The sequence below is a fragment of the Chiloscyllium plagiosum genome, unplaced genomic scaffold (assembly GCF_037043375.1).
Source record: "Chiloscyllium plagiosum isolate Xiang-an unplaced genomic scaffold, Cpla_swu_hap1 HiC_scaffold_10, whole genome shotgun sequence".
In the NCBI taxonomy this organism is placed as follows: domain Eukaryota; kingdom Metazoa; phylum Chordata; class Chondrichthyes; order Orectolobiformes; family Hemiscylliidae; genus Chiloscyllium; species Chiloscyllium plagiosum.
Window position 1 is genome coordinate 110,281,450 of NW_028270148.1, and position 21,493 is coordinate 110,302,942.

The 21,493-nt window shown below is 36.8% G+C and overlaps 1 protein-coding gene across 10 annotated transcripts in view; it reads right to left on the reverse strand.

Annotated features, from left to right (window-relative positions):
- Positions 1 to 21,493, reverse strand: part of mkks (MKKS centrosomal shuttling protein) — a 146,896-nt gene that overhangs the window by 120,526 nt on the left and 4,877 nt on the right. For 5 of the 10 annotated variants that reach the window (XR_015758540.1, XM_043696609.2, XM_087991664.1 and 2 more), the window contains exons 2-4: positions 16,278 to 16,459; positions 12,940 to 13,050; positions 8,811 to 8,934 (exon numbers count right to left, since the gene is read on the reverse strand). Coding sequence is in view for 9 of the 10 variants with exons in the window: in XM_043696609.2 (XP_043552544.1) it covers positions 8,811 to 8,934; positions 12,940 to 13,050; positions 16,278 to 16,459 (417 nt within the window). In the remaining variant the exon portion in view is untranslated. Of the gene's footprint in view, positions 1 to 581; positions 689 to 1,061; positions 5,389 to 5,416; positions 5,554 to 6,751; positions 8,935 to 12,939; positions 13,051 to 16,277; positions 16,460 to 21,493 lie in introns of those variants that run through there. The other 5 variants (XM_087991661.1, XM_043696611.2, XM_043696608.2 and 2 more) reach the window with 5 other exon arrangements.

The window sequence follows — 21,493 nt, forward strand, 5'->3', positions numbered from 1 at the left end:
CCCAATCCTGTCTGTAGTTTGTGTAGGAGGACTAAATTTTGGGTTATTGTATAGCAGTAAGGAGCATGATTGGGTTGGAGTTTCCCTTAGAAGTGTTGATTCCAACTTTTGCGCCCCACTGACCCAAGGCTGTAAAGTTAATTCAGCATTGACAGGAGGTCAAAACTGGGGCATTTCTGAACTATATGGCTCAGCTTCCATTCTGTAAACTCACTGAGTCACTTGGGTGCTATATGTTCTCAAGCATTTCAACACAAGTTTGAGAATAATTTTGACAATTCACAGCGTTCACATTTAAAAAACAACTCCAGGTCTGATGGCAGGAAGTCATTTCTGACATTAGTTAAAATCTCATAAAACTCATAAGTCACTGAGGCAGTTAGTCAAACGTTTATGGATGTTCAAACGGGTGCACAAAGAGTTCCGAACATGCTCATTCTCTAAACAAACAGTGTCTGATGACAGGAAGTCATTTACAAAGCTTGCTTAAAACACGATGAAGTGTTTTGAAGTTAATGGGCTGGTAAGTCAGTGTTTGTAGATACATACAGGCCCCAGCATGCCCATTTGCAAAAGTAACTCACCGCCTGACCGATTAATCACTTATGAAGTCTGGTTAAAAGTCTGACGAAGCATTTTAACTGATTGCTATGACCAGTTAGCACGAAAGTACCATAGCCTATGTACCCTAAAGGAATGGCAAGTACACACATGAACATATTATTTGGACAAGAATTATGCTCTTTAAGATTTGTCAGCTTATTTACTCTCATGTATCGAACACAAATTACAAGATAACTCTTTGCTATGAATCTCATTCTTATGTTCTGTCAAACAGGAAATCTTCTGGATTAGCATGCAACAATTTTTGTACTTCAGCCACCAATTACTCACACTCAACCCTGTTCCCACACTTTGTCTAAAGTTCATTAAAACTTGTACCACATAAATCATTTCGACTTTTTTTTTGGACTGCAGCCCTCCTGTGTTATACAAAACAAAACTTAACAAAATGTGGTTGTTATGTAGCAGACAGAAACAAACCCAATAGGATTAGGCATTTTTAATAGCAGCAGAGACTTGTGAAACATACAGCATGTCAGAACACATTTAAAGAGACGAAAGAGGTGACACAGTACAAGAGATTTTGTTTTCATGCAGCATTTCTGGAATGTGTAAACTGTAAAATAGTGAGCATCATAAATATAAATTCTTTGATTTTTCTGATTCAAACTTTTTGACACAAAAGTTTATTGCAGAAAAATAAATCCACTGGAGAAAATGGTTTTATTCCCTACACAGATGTACTCTCAAAACTGGCTGTTGAAAACCTGAAAATGTCCAAAAAACTGGGTGCTTCCGAATGTGCCATGCACTTTTTTTTTTAAATGTACTCCATTAAAATTAATTTATCTGGACAATTCAACAAGGAACAGCATGGCTCCAGACTCCATTTCTGTTTTGCTATTTGCGCACTGGCATATGCCCATTACTTCCAGTGGCCCCTGACCCCATCTGACCAAATTTGCCGGATCCACCCACTGACCCACGACCTAGTAAAATCCAAAATTCAGCATAGTTGCATTCTCGGTTCTGTTGATTTTGAGGTAGGTACTGTATCTACGTGGACACATTCAGAAACAAGATCACACACATTTGATTACTTTCAAGCAATTTTATTGTGTTTAAAGTGACTAAGAGAGCTGAAGAAAAACTGGCTCAAAATCTTTTGAATTGGAGATGATTTATTTTTAAATGTTCCCACACTTTTCTGCAGCAATATATTTTTCATTGCACAGCATTTTCTCACAAGCAGGACAGTGTGGACTTCACACACAATCACTTTGTGAGAATCACCCAAAACTGTCACAGCAAGGCTTTCAGATATGATGCGATTTATACAAAATGCAAGAAGTTTAAACATATGGGAAATATTAATGGATACAATGATCCAGTTTTCAAACAGGTGGTAGATTTGGGAAACAACTTCCTCTCAGAGTTATTGTTGCTCACCAAATGGAATGATCATGCAATGTTGTTCCAAGTTTCTGTGTGCTCCAAGCAACTTTCATGAAATTGGTCTCTTCCATTCTGGACTGCCAGAATTGAAAGAAAATATTGGAGCTTCAAATAAATCCTGCCATTTTGGACTTGATATAGGAAGGCCAAGAACATTCAGAGCTGGTGTCTTGGAGCAGCAGGTAAAATAAAGCTCACATACCATATAAGAATATTAAAATAAAGGTGATACAACAGCGATGAGGGACTTCAGTTACACGGAAGAATTAGAGAAGCTAATTTAATGGAGCTGTTTAAAATTATACGGCATTTTAAAGCAATAAATAGGGACAAACTGTTTCTACGGCAGATGGATTTCTAGCCAGAGGACAGAGATATCAGATAAAGGAACCAGACAGGAGATCAACAGAATTAGTTTTACACAATGAGTTCTAACCCAAGAATGCACCCCTGGAAATTACAGTACAAGCAGACTCATGACTAACTTAAAAAAACCCAAAATAAATCGGATTAAAAGGAAATACTTGGAGACTATGGTGAATCAGCGAAATAGAGGGCCTAATTGAGCAGCCCTTTCAAAAATGTCAGCAGAAACCCTATGGGGTGAATGATTTCCTTTTGTGCTATGTGCTGCTAATTGATGTGCTTGTCACTATTATTACAATCATTAAGTGATTGTGATTGTTGGGGAAAACAATCTCATCCCTAAGACGTAGGAAGAGCTCCTTAAGGTAGTGTCCTCGGCTCAACAGTCTTCAGATTCTTCATCAATTACCATCTCTACATCATATGGTCAGAAATGAGGATGTTCTAGTTCCCACATTTTAGTTCACCCTACGAGTTGCCTTCCAATTCATGTAATACCATGTCTAGGAACTGTATTTCTGTTCCTTCACTGTTGCTGGGTCAGAATTCTGGAACTCCCTCCCCAGCAGCACGGTGGGTGTCTATACACCAGACTGACAGCAGAAACTCATCACCACCATCTAGGTTCCGGTCCTCAGCGGTTTCGATGGACCCCTGGCCCTCAGCAGTTTTGAAGGGCCCCTGGGCCTTGGTGGCTTCAACAGGCCCCTGGTCTTTGGCGGTTTCGGCAAGTCTCCAGTCCTTGGCAGTTTCAATTGCCCTGGTCCTCAGATGTTTTGTCAGGACCCGGTCCTCAACAGCTTTGACAGGCCTCTGGTTCTTGGCAGTTTTGAAAGGCCCCAGGTCCTCAGCAGTTAGACAGGATCCGGTCCTCGGCAGTTGGACAGGGTGCGGTCCTCGGCAGTTGGACAGGGTTCGGTCCTCGGCAGTTGGACAGGATCCGGTCCTCGGCAGTTGGACAGGGTGCGGTCCTCGGCAGTTGGACAGGGTTCGGTCCTCGGCAGTTGGACAGGATCCGGTCCTCGGCAGTTAGACAGGAACCGGTCCTCGGCAGTTGGACAGGGTTCAGTCCTCGGCAGTTGGACAGGATCCATGCCTCGGCAGTTAGACAGGATCCAGTCCTCAGCAATCGGGCAGGATCCAGTCCTCAACAGTTAGACAGGATCCAGTGCTCAGCAGTTGAACAGGATCCAGTCCTCAGCAATTAGACAGGATTTAGTCCTCAGCAATTAGACAGGATCTAGTCCTCGGTAGTGGCCGGTCCAAGAGGCCATGGAATGAAGAGAAAGTGATAATTGTCTCTCTTCTTGAGGGTAATTAGGGACAGACAACAAAGTGGATTTGGCCAGTGACGTCACATCTCAAATAAAGAGTTTTAACCAAATTATTTTCTTTATAAGGAACACTAGAAAACTACAGGAAGCTATTAGCCCAATTATATCATTTCAATTAGCAACACATTTTGGAACATTAACATCCTGTTTTTTCTCAGCCTGCTTTGCTGCAGCCAGTTTCCAGCTTATTATTGCAATAGCTGCTGATGAGGTTGCCATGTGGTCCAGTTAATGGCAATTTATTCCAACCAGTTTCTAGTGAACAGAATGCTGATGATTCATATGACATATACACAAATGTCTGTTCTGCACTGATCAGTGGAATCTACATAATACGTTGCGTTTTGAGGAGTGTTTTACCATAAATGCACAATGCTAATGTGCAGCAATGATCGACTGTTCAAGGGTATAAATCAAATTGTTAAGTAAATGCAGGCCCAAATAAATTAAAAATTTAACTGTTAACTGCTCAGAAAACTTTGCTGATTGGAATGTGCTCCTCAGTTTCAGGGTGTGACTTTACAATGTCAAACTTTTTAACTTTATTGGTAACAAAAAACATCTGGTGAATGATGCATGCATTCAAGTGTAGTGCTAGCGGACTTTCTTACAGAACAAAATAATATATTTATAAATATTGTGAAAATGCACCTAAGCTTTTCAAACACCCCACTCCCAGAGACACCATTTCATCTAATTTAATAAGACAATACAAAATGATGTACATATGCAACATCGGTTGTGTCACATGCCCTGCCCAAGAACCAGTGAATGTTAATCCTGGAGCTGTTAATCAAACATGCCAAATTCAAAGTGTGCAGCACTCTCACAAACAATAATTCTTATTCAGGCTGCAATGTTGTGATAGCAAAAATCATGAAACTTGCTAATGCAGGGCTGAACAAATTCCAGGATAACAACATGCAGTCAATTCAATCAACAGAGACATCTTCACCAGACAACATTTTGTACAGGCAGTCCCTGGGTTGTGAACAGGTCCCCTTCTGGAGTCCAGTCACAAGTTGAATTGAATGCAAGTTGGAACACTGCACAGGATGATGTAAAGAAGCCATTCATAAGTACAGGAAATGTCCATATGTTGGTTCTTTGAAATTACAACCACATATGGAAATCATGTTTGTAAGTCAGACATTCATAAATCGGGGAACCCCTGTAGATCTTAGTTCATTAAAGTGCCTCCATAACAACATGACAAGTAGCGCAGCATCATTATTGAAGGTGCATTCTGATTGGTTCATAGTTAGGCACATCAATTGGCCACATTGTCAAAAACATACAGGAACTACATTTTTAAAAAAATCATGACTGTGTTGTTTCAAAATCTGGGCAACAAAGTTAATTCTAGCTCAATGCATTTCTCCACCATCCAGTGAGGAAACTCAATCTCATCATTTTCTTCATGGCTTCGTATCCACTGTAGTATATTCTAGAAGAGAGAAAAGCTAATGGAAGATCCATAATAATGATATAGCCAATGACAGATTCTCTGCTTATTTCTCCAAACCTTGTGGCTTCTTAGTTGCTCACTGGGGCTCCACATTTTTAATTTTCATTTCTCTGACATCTTTTATTCACTTTCTCCCTCTTGGGTCTCCATCCATACAAACAGCTTCTTCAGTATGTGTTCATGCCTGACGATATGATCAATCTGAAAGATATTCACTAATGAGCTTTCCTCCATTCAACCATTCTGACAACTTGTTCATTGCTCTCATGGTCCCTCCAACTAATGTGCTCCATCTTTCACCAGAACCACAGGTCACAATTTTCTAGTCTCTGAATGTCTGCTTTTCTCAATTTCCAGGTTTCAGCTCTGTATAAGGCAAGCCAAATCACAGACTTGATCATTCTTCTTTTCTTAGGATTTCTATCATTCCATACTGAGCAATTCTTTATATTTAGTGGATGCAGTTTGTCAGTGCTATTTTAGAGCGTTTCTTTATGGCTGTGATCATCTTCTGACAAGATGTTTCCCAAGTATTTAAATTGTGACAGATGGGTCCAGATGTTGACCATTTATCGTGAGCTATGTTTTCCCACCATTGGTTGCTCCAATCTTCATAACTGTTGTACTTCAACAATAATTTTCCTTTTGTCACTTCTTTAATTTGATCTATTAGCACCCGTATTTCCTCTGCTGCTCTGGTTACCAGAGTCTGCACATCTGCAAATCTCATTATCTTTACCAACTGACCTACTTTGACACCTTTCTGTACTGCATCTAGTGCGCCTTCTTAATCATGGGTTCTGCAAAGATATCAAAAAGCAATAGTGTCGGGAGGGAGCCTTATCTCAGCCCGTGCCCAATTTTATCAGATCCATTTTCACCAAATGCTGTCCTGATTGGAGCAATCAGTTCCATGTGCAAAGCCACAATTGCTCTTTCATCTTTTCAGTCAACTCTGATCACAGCTTTTGCTAAGTAATACAGGAAATGAATTCAGGTGTTTTACTGGATCTGAGTGTATTCTAATAGAATACCAATCAGTAACAATAGATGATCTGATCCTGCATCTCATTGCTGCCTGTGGGTCCTTGTTGTTGGATGCTATGTTTCCCTTACAACACTGATTACATTTCTAAGATAATTCTTTGGCTATGAAGCATTTGGAAATATCTTGAGATGAGGTGAATGAAAGGCACTATTTAAATGGATACACTCTCTTATTTAACACTGCTGGACTTTCAGAACAAAAAGACCGCATTTTACATGTTCCGACAGCAGAACAAGTCTTAACATTTTCTTCCAATTGTGCAAACTGAGGCATTAAGTCCTTTGTTCATAATTACAAACCACTTGTTTACCCATGTAGTTTTTCTCCCACAGTAATCTTTTCAGAAATGGATATGTTTAAGGACAAAACTATCCAGTTTTAAATAACAGTGGTCAACAATAGATTAAAGGGATATACTGTTGTACTTTTGATTTGAAGTTTGTACACACACTCACGAGTGTTATCCTACTCAAGTAAGTACCTGAGTCATCTTATGATGACAGGGGATGTCAGAATACGCTCTCTGTTTGATGACTATCTATTACTTTTACAGAAATTAGTTCTGGAGATATGAAACTTTGAACTTTTTTTTCCAAAAAAGACAATAACTACCAATTGTTCAAACATTACGGAAATTTTATTGCAATACAATTAACTAACTGTCAGATATTCCTACTTATGATCAGGTCTCAGTTATCATGTTTCAGAGGTATTTTTACATTCATGAAACATTATATGATAATCTATTACATATTTACTTAATATAACCCTCAACTAAAACTCATACTGCTTACCAATTAGTAAATGAGTCAGATTTTAGAATACACTGTTCATATACTTGTTCACAAGACTAGTAGACTATTTTAACCAAATGTTTGAATTTGAGTCAACGATCACAGGTGTATTATTTTTAAATATACAAAATGGATCCATAAGCCCATCAAACATAAGTGACAGAAGAATAAAATTTTATCCAATGTGGGCTAGGCACCAACTTAACTCCAGAAGAGAAGTCAACCTGATTAGTTCTTGCCAACATTCAGTACCATCATCTCCAATCTCATCTCTTTCTCTCTGCAGCTTCTCACTTATGCAAATCCTGATGGACCAAGCCTAGTTTGCTGCTTAGTCTCGAATTCCGTATTCAAGCTAATACCAAACTGTCTATTTCCACCTCTGACCCTGTCTCACTCGAATCCTGCTGAAAATCTCAATTCATCCCTTGCTGCCTCAAGTCTTTTCTATTCAATCCACTCCTCATCAAACTTCCAAATTCCCAACAAACATATCCTGAAACTTATCCAACGGTCTACACCCACATTCTCTTGCGCCTTGAATCCCACTCCACTAACTTCAATGACTCATTTATCAGACATCAAATTCAAAATCTTTGACCTCTTCTACATTTTCCTTACAGATTAAACTCATTTATGAACAAGGAGTTTATTTTCAACTGTCGGCTATAGAGGTCTTCAATAAAAAACAAGACTGCTAAGCACTTTAAACGAAAATCAATGTAAATCAAAGTCAAGTCTTCAATGGAATGTTATATTAGCAAACCAACAACGTAAAAATTCAACAAGAATAACTATATGCTGAAAGCTATATATATTTCCTAATGAAACAAATGTGTATACGTTAGATGTTTGTTATTAATATACATAAGGGACCAATGGATAGCATTAATATCTCCTACATCGAAAAAAAAATGTAGCATCTTGAGCTCAACTGTATTGTTTTAGGGATAAAACTATACTGTTTCTTTGTGTCTGTAGATTCTTGACTGCAACATCTCTGAAATGTAAAAGTGGGCAGAGACCAGTTACATACACTGTGCATTCCCTCTTTGACCAGCTTGTATTTTTCAGTGTTACATCCAACATTTCCTCTCCCAGTAGTAAAATACTACGCCTGTGCCTTGTATGGTTCACTGGAGAAGAAATCAAACTAATATCCTTCCACAAATTTGCTCTGTGAGTCAGTACTTTAACATGGAGAATTAATACATTAACACACAGCATGACCATGCGATGCAAGTCCTGATTTCTGTAAGCAAAATTGTCTGAGAAAAATTATTATAGAAGACAATGCTACAAAACATTTGGCTTTAGTTCAAAATAATACATACCTGAAATGTTATCAGAACATCTTTCTAGGTGTCATGGCAAATAATACTAAATATGCCTGTGACCTTAAGTTGGAAGTTATATTTATAGGTCTTGTGCTGGCATGGGCTGGAATTTCAGAGTTCCAGAAGTTTAATTCTGGTCCTGAATAACATACCGTAAATCAACAATTAAATTTGCTGTTTCTACAGCTACATGCAAAGCATTAAGTTTCACTGAGTAAGAGTCCAATACTAATTGATCCGGGAAATACCCACTGGGTCTCTCAAGGGGCAATTCTAGGCTCACTATTTCCGCCCTATTACCTAAAACAATCCAGTTTAGATTTGGTTCTGCTGTGTATAAACCACAAGCACATCTAGAAAATACTTCTGACCAGTCTGTGTGCAGAGGCATCTTGGGCAGAACTGACCAACGATGGGAATACTTAGTATCAACAAAGTTCTCACCACCATCATGTTCCAGTGAAGAGGCAGTACGCTGCAATGAGCGGCAGAAACTGTCAGCAACAATTCCATATTCAGATCGAGAGCAGCCCAACTCCGCTAACTTATCATCAGTCACAGTTTGGCTCTGTGAAAAGAGTTCAGCTTAGAAAATGCTCCACAATTTTCAATCACCAGCATGTTCAAACATGCAATTTTTTAACTAGTGAAAATTAACTAGATTTCACCATTATTTAATGGAATGGCACAGTGGCAGGCACGCGGCCTTACAGTATCAGGGACCCAGGTTCAATTCCACCCTCAGGTGGCTTCTGTGTGGAGTTTGCACATTCTCCCGGTGTCTGCGTGGGTGTCCTCTGGGTGTTCCAGTTTTTTCTCCCACAGTCCAACGTTGTGCACGTTAGGTGGATTGGCCATGGAAATTTACCCATAGTGCCCAGGGCTGTGTAGTGTGGATTAGCCATAGGAATTGCAGGGTTATAGGGATGGGGTGGGTTTGTGTGGGATGCTCTTTGGCCAGTCAGTGTGGACTCGATGAGCTGAATTGCCTGCATCCACACTGTAGGGATTCAATGATACTTTTATGATATATACCAGATTAAAGTAAGTGTATTGCTTGTTTTCATAGATGATCACAACTTCAATGGCAGCAAATTTACCACACTAGTGAGCAAAACACCTAAATTTTCAGATTATAAAAATTTGTGTGAACATACTTCTATTACATCATTTTACAATCTGCTCTGCTAAAATTATAAAACAAGGTAAAACTCAACATAAATAATTTAGACCAATTTTGATTGAATTTTACCCAAACGTACAGAAAAGATAGACGTTATCAACAAATCAAGTGGAAAGAATCCAGCTTCAAATCCATAAATATGGCTTTCAGCAATTCTAGTTTGTACTTCTTATTATCTATATCTGGTCAAAATAATAACGAATTGGATAAAAATATTGCAAAGAAATCTGATAAAGGGTTCAAAAGATGTTCAATCCTGTGAGGGAAGTTTGAATGTTTTGTCATCTGAATCATGAGATCAAATTATTTTCTTTACACCCCCTTTGTTATTTTTGAATTGAGTTCATGTTTCTTTTGTTTCTGTTTTCATTTATTTTTCCCTTGGTGGCAGGTATCATGGAACATACTGACAACCAAACTGGCCCATGCAGCTAATGTGCAATGATAGCCATATTAAAGCATTCAAGTTGTAAGACAAGCAATTTTTCCATTACTTCATGTATATATTAAATCTGCACACATGGGGAGTCAAGGCCAATTTTATGCTTTCAGATCAAGTTAGAGTGACTAGTACAATGCTGGGAATGAAATGCAGACAGAAGAAAAGGAAAAATGTGTGAGGTGGACAGACAGTGTTAAGAATAATTGATGGAGAGCTGAGGGAAGAGAGGTAGGACAGATGGGTGTTGGAGAGGGTAAAACTGAGGGAGGAAAACGGGAATAGAAGATGAGTCGGAGCAGAGAGGAAGAAGGGCAGCATATTTTATGTGAGGAGATAATGGAATATTGGTCTACACTAATGCGCAGGGCACACAAATACAAATCACACTATGGCTGCTGGTGGAATTCAGAGTCAGTATTAAGTAAATTTAGAACTGAAAGCTTGACTCATTGAAGATGTTATGATTATGATGGGAGAAGTACTGTGTCTTTAGTCCTGAAGTACTGAGTTTAGTCCCAATACTCCATGGGCTGCAACATAAATTTAACTGGCTTACCTTGTTTGTGATATGGCCAATTGTATGTTTTTCTATATTAGGCTTAGAACAACAAAATTCAACAGATTTATTTCTAAAAACGCAAATTTAAAAAAAATAATAGAACTTATCAAATGAAGGTGTAAAACTGGTTTATGATATCACAATATAAATGTTAATCCCTCTAAACAATCTAAAACACACACACACAAACATACACTGGGTAAAGGCCAGGAGTGGGGGGGGGGGGTCATATTCTACCTACAGGGCTTCACTATTGGCAGAAAACACTCTCGGTCAATAAGTCATAGTTCTGAAGGCAAAAAAAAAGGACAAAGCTTAAGATTTTCAGGCAGCTATCAGATGGCACATGTAGATGGATGTCACCAAATGTAAGCAGTTGGGATTTTGGCAGATGCACCTTGTTAAGGAAACAGGGAAGTCTTCCAGACACTCTCAAGGTGTCAACAGAATTCAGACTGGATTCTTCATAAAGATGCTTCAAAAGCAGACAATGAGAGCTTAGCAGCTTGTTCATTTGCAGGCTTCTCCAGCTGGAAACCAAACTATCTTCACGCCTGCAAAACACTATGTCAACAGGACAGCTAGAAAACCTATTGGTGAAAATAGTGAGGTGTTTTTACTGGTATGAGTTCAAACAACCAATATTAACAAGATCTAGAAGCATGTGGTTTCCAAGAAATGCTTTGCTAAAAAGACTATCCTTTCAATGTCCTCTTCAAAGAAAAAGCCTAGATAACTCCACAATCTTTGAAAATCAAATCCACAAAAATTATTAAATATGAAGCTTAAACAACAATGATGACTGTTAGACTATTATCAATTGGTGTTAAAAACCCATCTGGTTCACTAATGTTCTTTAGAGACAAAATCTGCCATCCTTTTCTGATCTTGTCCTGTATGTGATTCCAGATTCACATAACATAACTGACTCTTAAATGCCCTCTGAAGTGGTCTGACAAACTATCAGTTCACGGGCGATTCGAGATGGGCAACAAATGCTGGCCTTTTGTTGCCCATCTCGGATAATGAAAAAAAGGGCTGCAATAGAAGAAAGGTCAGTTGGAGGATTTGAGCTACAGCGAGAGGTTGAATAGGCTAGGGCTGTTTTCCCTGGAGCATCGGAGGCTGAGGGGTGACCTTATAGAGGTTTATAAAATCATGAGGGGCATGGATAGGTTAAATAGACAAAGTTTTTTCCCTGGGGTCGGGGAGTCCAGAACTAGAGGGCAAGGGTTTAAGGTGAGAAAGGAAAGATATTAAAGAGACCTAAGGGGCAACTTTTACACGCAGAGGGTGGTACGTGTATGGAATGAGCTGCCAGAGGAAGTGGTGGAGGCTAGTACAACTGCAGCATTTAAAAGGCATCTGGATGGGTATATGAATAGGAAGAGTTTGGAGGGCTATGGGCCAGGTACTGGCAGGTGGGACGAGATTAGGTTGGGATATCTGGTTGGCATGGACGAGTCGAACCGAAGGGTCTGTTTCTGTGCTGTACATCTCTATGACTCTATAACAGAGTAGAAAAAATTGGATGTAATCACTGTGAAGAGAGAAGGGGAAAGTAAGAAATGGAGAGCATAGAACAGGAATGGAAGGAAAGAAAGAAGGGAAGGAAAGGTTGAAATAGAATAGCACAAAGGGGCAGAGGAGGGGCTGCTGTTCATTTGGAATGGACAAAGTGCCTAATACTATGGCTCAGTGATGGCCTTGTTTAGTCCATCATGTAGTATCAAGTGATGCTTGATTTTCCCATAATATTGCACTTTTAGCATTCTGTACAGATGCAGTATTTTTCAATCTTGTGGTATTTTATTGTTTTCATACATTGTTGATATATTGGCATATGACTCATTTTGTAGCAAATGAGAAGTCAACATCAAATATGTATGATGAAGCAAATAGCAAGGCAGGTAAGCATATTTCACAAATTTTGAGGCAATACATTCTGTTCCACAATTGTAAATTGTTCATTGATTCATGTTATTAATTTTATTCAAACAACAGAAGTTACAATTATTATGGCAACGAAGCAATTACATTCTATGGAACACAAGGCTCTTTGCAGCACTGACTGAAGAATTGGGAATTGGAAAAGCAAGATGCTGCAGTGCCACCATTGATGGGAAAGTATAATTACAAAAGTGACAAGTTTATTTCGATAGATTCAATTCTAACTGTGGATGGTAGAATTTATAATCAAGGAAAATGGACATAGTAAGTGCATTTAAGTATTTATTTGGTATAGTTTTTTTCCCCAGTATGTCATTTTGTCTCATAAGAACGCAGCCAAAGGTTTTTAATTGCATTCATTGCAAGTTCTCACATTAAAATTTCTATGGATTAACTGAAAAAGTGCAATTTTTGAAGATCTGACCAATAAAGTACACACCTTATGTCCAACATAAGTAGCGAGATGGAATTCAGTACACCCTCCTCCCAGTACAGCTAAAGGCTCTTTGAGTGTAAGTCGCATCACATGTTCTGCAGATTGACAGACAAGCTACAACATGCAGATACATAAAATTAACAAAGAATGCATGCAAGTTGAAGTGGAAAATTCTGACACAACTGGCATTTTCATTGCCAATATATTCAGTGGCATATGTTTGTAGGAAAAATAACATTAAAATGAGAGATAACAATTCAAATATTATTTGCAAGTATACATTTTCTAATTAAAGGACTGTAGATGCATGGAAATATACATTTGGTGCACATTTTAAATGGAAATATTTCTATGGAATGAGAAGAGATAATTTTGAACTGTGTGCTGCATTCTGTTTTACCTGTTATTTCTCTTAGATTTTACTGTTACAAAATCATTATTATTGCATACAAGTTGGTTTTAGAAAGTTCTGAAAATCAATTTATTTCACAGATGAACACAATAAATTAGACATCTTACAAATCAAAAATCTCTCAAACCTTTTACGATGCAACTGCAAAGGATAACCAGCAATAATAGTCTCTCCTTCCCAGAATTTACTTCATAAAATCAGCAAAAGAACAAGTTTTCTGCATGAAATTAAGTGATACATAGGGTGCTTGCACTGGCGTTAGCACAGCCTTTCTTTATAACAAAACAGTACAACTTATTTTTGTGTCTCTATAGTACAAATGAGCTTGCAGACCTGCAACAGAAATTTGCTTGTGAGTGAACTTTCAAGAAAAGACGATTGTTAAAAGAAGACCCTTTAATGTTAAATCTCTCCACAGAATTTTAAGATAGAACTTCAAGCTTCCTTTAAGAATGAATTCCCAAAAGCTATTCCCTTGAATTAGGTGGTAGCTTTTTTCACAAGTTAACTATGCAGAATGAGAAAACCTTTCTTGAATTCCAGTTTTGTAAAAGTTTTATAATGTGAAAGCAATTCTCTTATCCTAGTAAAATTAAAATTAAAACTTCATTTGCTCTTCTTTAAAATGAAAAAAAAAAATTCCTAGCTCCAATCCTTGATAATCTTTGTCCTCTTATCTTGTCTTCATAGTTCAATGATTCAAAATGTCAATGTATCGCCTGGTCCTTTCTAATGCATCAATGCCTCTTTGAAGTTCTGGTGACAAACATGGAGTACAATAATTTAATCACTGTGCTGTACAGTGCTAAATAAACCTCCTTAGAATTTTATGATTTTATCAATATAGTTAAACATTCACACTTTAGATGTTTTCAAAGTTTACAGTCTGTGAGGAATTTCAATTTCTTGTATGCTTCCAACATCATGAAACTTTTTACCACCTAAATTGTAATTGAATTTCCTTTCTGACTAAAAACAGGGCTTTACAACAATGAATGCTAAACACCAACTGCTGATTATTAGCCCATGTAATGAGTGCTTCTGGATCCCTTTGAATATCTGACTCTACTAAGCATTCTGCTGTCGCACACTTGTCTGTGTCATCAGTAAATTTACAAATTTTACTTCTAATCCTCTAATCTAGCTCATTTGTAGTCTGTGAAAAGTAGAGATCTAATGACTGGGTCAGTGGCATTGTCCACTAGACATCTCCCAGTTCAAATAATACACATTTATAATTACTCTGAGTTTCCTGTTGTCTAACCAGTTTTTCATTCACTAATTCCACAAGTCCTTAGGACCCTTTATCAAATAGCTTTTGAAAACCAAGAAGCTTAATTTCATGGGACGCCACAGACTCCAAAGGGGCCACATAGATTTGTGAGAGACTTAACATAAAGGCTTGCAGGCAACTATACCCCTGAGAGATTATCTTGTTTTCCAGAACACTTATTGTGAGTCTTAAACCCTATTGAGTAACCTCCAATAGAAGAATTAAAAGTTATATTTATAACTTCAACCCTGACAGGAATTCTTTACAATCATAATCTACCATTTTTTGTCAAATATTTTAGAATCACAGCTAAAAAGATCTTTCTTGAAGGGCTAACATCAGGTAACAGACCCCTCACATCTACTAAAATATACAGTTTTAGAGCTCAAAGACCTAATATACACAGGAAGATTGTGTTTTTTAGTTAACAATCTGCAAGTTAAATTGCTAGAATGATGATATTTTGATAATTTTCATATACCCACTGGACAAACCACGAGAATTTATCTCTGCCAATTGTAAACTGGTGGGTACAGGATAGAAAAGAATATTAATTCTTTCTAAGAGTCGAGAAATCTATCATTAACTAAATTAATTTTGCAATCTTGCTTCTTTACTATAATTCCTTTGTGGCAAAGTGTGATCTGTTTTGTCGAGCATGCTTTACTCTGTTCAGCTAAAAGTGTCAAAGTAATAAAAATAACTTGAAACAGTTAGCAATCAATGCAATAATTTTATGCAGTTCTATTCTTTGATGCTTGGATGATTTTTAATAGGACAAGGAAACAAATGACTGGAACAACTGTCGGCCTAGCAGTCTTGCTTGAATTCATTGCTTAAGCAATGTCCTGGAATTCTCCCATTAATGGTTTTATGAACCTTGGTGATTTTTTTGCCTCAATCCACATCCAATCAAAACATTTGTTTGACATACTAACCATTAGTTTAATAAAGAGAAGGCACCTTCAAGCTTAGTACAAAAAAATACAAAAAGGATTTCGTCAGAAAATCATTTTTAAATTTCAAACTGTTAAACCAATGAACTTAGTCACTAAACTTTACATTGATATACAAGCTGAAACAGATAAATCACCACACTGAATTTTCTTTCACAATGATCAGAGCATCAAATGATGAGACAGTATGTACAAAGTAACCATAGGGTTACATAGGCGCTACATAAATGATGACAAGTACTATTTTCAATGGCAGTGTCTTATATTGCTTAAAATAGCTATTATTAGAAGGATGTAATCTTTGCCTAGGTGACCTATTGGAAAGAAACAAAACTACTTGCAATGGTCACCTTTCTTAACGACTGAACATCACAAAGTGCTTTACAGCGGTGAAATACAAATAGTCTTGAAGTTTGTCTGCTTACAGCAATTTAATGCTGAACATTCCAATTTTCTTTTTTAGGTCAAATGTCCTGCTTCAGCTTTTGCTGCTGTTTTATTCCAAATTGTGGTCACAGCCTCAATAGTTTTTTTTACATAATTAAGAAAACAGCTTCAAATAAATTGTGATTCTGATGCAGTTGCCATTTACATGTTTTGTGATACATGTTGCTTTGAAAGATAATGAAAAATCACTACTTTAGAGTTAAAAGATGAAACACTCAATACAAAAATACAACATGCAGACCATTTAACTTACCTTTAGCTCATTCACTCCAGCTTCACTTCGATTACATAGTAACAAACTACACACAGGCTTATTCTCATTTGGGATCAGATGCAGGAATTGCTTGAAACCAAACTTCACAATGTGCAGGTTCTTAATAATGCCATAGCAGTTAGGGAGAATAGGATGATAATATGAACTAATGGATTGTGCACCTAGTAAATGAAAAATGGCCAAAAATTACAAAACAGCAACATTATAAAGAAGCAGAGTAAACCATGAGATAAATGCATTTAGATTTGTAAAAATTCAACAACATTCCATTACAAATTAATATTTCAGATACTGCAGCACATCAATAAAAATCATTGAATCAAACATAAACTAATGGAACATGAATTAAACATGAGCTATTACATGCTCAAGTGTAAAGCTTTGATGGTCAAACAACTGAAGAATAAACAAGCAATTTACCAGAGCAAGTGTGCTATTAAACATTCATTAAAAAAACAAAGAATCTCTTAATAATATTGCAATTCAAACACAGAATCTTACAGCACAGTGGAAGACATTCATCCCATAATGTCTGTGCCATCTCTTTAAAATTAAATTCTCTCTTTATACTAGTAGATTTGCAGTATTTATTCAGCAGATAAGAATGAAAAGTAAATATATTTGTAATATTGGTTGCAGAAAAACCTTTTGAAATGTTATAATATTATCAATTTATTTGTGATTCTGATGTACCTGCCATTATAAGTTTTGCAATATATTCTACTGTCCTGAATGATAGGTAAGAAAATTTGTTGTACTGTACTAAGAGGATGGAGCACCCATCAGGAAAATCATATTACTCTGGCATAGAGATCACTTAACCACCTTAGTTAATTCACTCCAGCTTGACTTTGACTTCACAGAAGCAAAGTACAAGTGTACTTGTTCTCTTTTGGAATCACATGCAAAAACTGCTGGAAACCAAACTTCACAACACACAGGGGTTGTAGACTAATGTGGATTGAGAATTAATGTGGATGACAAACAGAAAACAAAGTAGGAATAAACAGGTCATTCTCAAGACAATAGGATTTTACTACGAGGCTGCCACAAGGAGTAGTGCCAGGGGCGTAGCTCTCCACAATTAACATAAATGATTTGCATGTCAATTATAATATTTCCAAATTTGCCAAAGCCACAAAACTGGGTTGAAGTGTAAGTCTGAGGAAAATCCAAGTAGGTTTGAAGCAGACTTGGCCAGGTTAGATGAATGGACAAGAATATGGCGGATGGAATCTAATGTGGATAAGTATTAAGTTATCCACTTTGGCAGAAAAAAAAATGGAAACTTTGAATATTTCCTAAATTGGGAGTGCTTTGGAACTGTTCAAAGGAATATGGGTGAACTTGTTGTGAATCACTAAAAGCTAGTAGGTAGGTACTACATTCACTGAGAAAGGCAAATAGTATGTTGGTTTGTGAGAGAATTTGAGAATAGAAGGTGTCTTACTGCAACTGTATGGGGCCTTGGTGAGACCAAAAATGTTCTCCTCTTATACAGTATAAATGTTGGTTTCCCCTCAAATTGGTATTCCTGCAAATTGTCCTGACTGCAAAACTGTACAATTATAGGATCCAGTTCGTCGAGTTTATGTCTCAGGACTTACATATTTATGGCATCTGACTTTCCTTCATTTCCTGATTTCAGCTTTCACATGCATTAAACGTCCTATTATTTAATATTTGCAGACAAGACAGATAATTCCCATCATCTTAGACCATCACTATTACAAGCATGCAAAGTGCAAAGGCCATTAGATCATTTAGCAAGATTCAGTGATGTAGGACATAATTTCTATTTGTCTGCTAAATTATTTGGCATCGTCATGAAGACGAAAGTGAACACTGGAGGCAATTTTTGTCATCAATGCTAATATTTCCTTCATTTGCTTAATGTCCAATTTTTAAACATTTTTTTGTGAAACAATTTGGTACCTTCTACTACTTTGGAGGATCTCAATAAATGCAACTTGTTATTGTTGTCACCTTAGTCTTACACACTCTGTTTATTTTTGCTGCATTCTGTAATTTGCCAATGTATCACTTATCCAATTGTTTAAACTGTTACAGCAAAACTGAACTAAGTGGTTGTTTTTCCAACATACTTCATTTTTTAATGGATGAAGGTTATTTTCAAATTTGATCCCTAGTAGGTCCATTTAATTGTGTAACAGGGATTCATATACTTTAGCAATACACCATATCTGACAGTCCTTTTCTTGGCAATAATTCATGAAGCAAGTTAAAAATAGAGTTGATTGTAAAAGGCTGTAAAAATATACCAATGGTGCGTTAATCTCAGAAGGTGATTTGCAAAATGCTTAAATACTTGAAGGCAGCAATCTGCACTTGACTTTACACTTAAGATAGCAAGATATTTTGCAGTCATTGATTGATATTCAGAACATTTATAAAACTATTAATTTTACAGCTGTTCAAAACAAATAGCTTTTGCCTGCTATTTTAGTGAATTAGGAAGGCAATGCAAAATGTTGGGTGAGTTCTGAATTGCGGAAATATTAAGTATGGTCATTGAAACTGATACAATACCCATGAGTACACCAATTACTATTTCCTATGCCAATTACATAACCACAGAAATTGAATTTATAAAAATAATGCAAATATAATAAGCAGTGTACAGACCATTTAATTTGCATACACGAGAAAAACTTGTAGAACTCATTCACATATGCAACATCTGTAAATTACAGTACTCAGGCTTTCACAGGCTCAAAATAAAAAGGTACAGTAAACTGCCAACCCTCTATTAGTCTCCAAATAAGTATTTGGAAACAGAAGCTTGTTTCATGGACTACCCCAGTAAACTTTTATTGTGTTACTATGGTATGAATAACCTAAGCTACTGAAAAATACAACTTTCAAACATTCCTCCTAATTATCAAAAATGCTGTGGTCTCATTAGTGATCAGTCATTTCTGAAGAAATCAGGTAGCAGTGCTCCTTCAACTTACCTACCTTAAATAGAAGCAGTCTATTTAAAATTTAAATTGTAAGATACCTTAGTGCAAGATATTATAAATGACTGAGATCTATACACAGAAAGAACGTTAAAAAACTTTTTGGATTTTGATAATTGCAAGTGCAGTTTTACTCTTTGGATTCTCTCAGAATTAGTGGACTAAACTATTTACATCTGGTGATTTTATGAGTTAGTAGGTTAGCACATTGCTATTTCATTTGTAGGACTTTGGAATAAATCCAACTAACACGGCTCCATCTCTATGGGTTTTTCATGGAAATAAATTTCAAATCAGTCTCTTTTGTGGGCAAAACGCATAAAGCACTTCAATTCAATTAGATTCCTTCTCTTGGTTGATATCCAGTGACCCTATTGGAAAGTACTTACCCAAAGAAACTAAGAATAGGGTCAAGTTCAAGGTACCATCACTAGAGAATAGTCAATGAATACTCATCATTCGGGTTTTCACAAAGTATAAACACTTTGAGAATACTTTAATTACGACATTTAAAAGGTATCTGAATGGGAACGGTTTAGAAAGATACAGACCAAATGCTGGCAAACAGGACTAGATCGGTTTAGGATATCTGGACAGCATGGATGAATTGGACCAAAGGGTCTGTTTCTGTGCTTTATAACTCTTGTGATTCTATCTGGTTATTGATAATATACTCATAAAAGGTCATGCTCAATTAACCTTCAACCACCAATCTTCCACTCCAATTACATATGATTGCTAAAAAAAAGTATCATAACTGGAATTCACAAGATTTTACATTGGTTCAATATATTTCACAAAGAACTTCCAAAAAATATTTCTATGCTGTAATTGTTTGAACTACTTTGAACTTTTGATGTCACTTGATTATGTTGCAGTTGAACTTCAAAAAAGTATATATTTGTTGGTATTTTAATTGGGGGTTGAGAAATTTATTTTTGAACATATCACAGAGTTTTTGGAAACTTGATCGAGAAAAATGCTGTATGACATAGTGCAGATTATAAGGACAAAAAATTAAGGAAATTCATTGTATTAGTACTGTTTTTTTTAACTAGCCCATTTCATTAATTTTAACCTCCAACAATTTTGTCTGCTAATCATTAACTGCCCCAATATAGAAGAGCAACTCGCACAAATATCCTACATGTATACCAGCTTTCCACAGGAGCAGGTTTAAATAAAACAATGCAAGCTTTGATGAGTGAAGAGACATGCTATTGAAATTGTTTGTTTTTCACCTAATGAGAGAAACTCAGGAATACCAAACTTCAACGGGAATAACTTATACTGAATGAGGAAAATAGATGCTAATTAGTCAAGGTATTGCCATGAAGAATTTATTCCCCAGGGAAGTTATTCCCCAGTCTTTTGTACAAACTCATGCAAAGCAAGTTGACATTGAATGGTTCAGGCATTGACAGCAAATGCACCAAGGAACAGCTGTCTCAAAAGCTGATGTTTAATTTCAAATACAAGATGGCTGGACAAATTCCTTTTATCTGCAGACCAAGTCTGTGCATGAGTATACGTTGATTCCAGCAAACATAATTCAAGCTTGACTGATTATCTTAAATTGGTTGTTGGTGTATTGCTTGGATCGCTCGGGATTATTTAGCAATTGTAGTCCAATTGCAGAATCATGTTTAATGTTGTACATTATGATCTGAGTTTTACAATCATAGGTTAGTTGAGCATAATTAGTATAGTTGCAAACAGCTGAAGGGACATAATTGGGATAAACGACATGCAAAATTGGCATCAAATGAGCACTGAGATTCATGTCACATTACTCTTCTATGTAATAAAGAATATCTTTTTGTCTTGATGGCAGCATTCTGTTGGTGGAGAATATTAGTGTTACTACTGCATAATAATGGTGTGAAACAGCTAGCTTTACATGCTGCTCCAATTTGTGTGGCACCTTACCCAATTTGAGGTTGACTATATACTTTTCCAGTCCAAAACGTAGCATTTGTAAGTTAGTGAGATACACAAGGAGCAATGATCTGATTGGGGTAACCATCATTTGCTGGATAGTTTGAAGGTACCCTATTTTTTGCATCAAATCTGCCGAGTTAGCAAATCATTTGGGCCCTATTACACGGTTGCCAATTAGGGCCAATTTTATAGTGCATTATAATAGAGCTCCTGTGATGCATTAGTAGCATGCCAGAAGGCCCAGGTTCACATTGCACCTGCTGTAGAGATGTG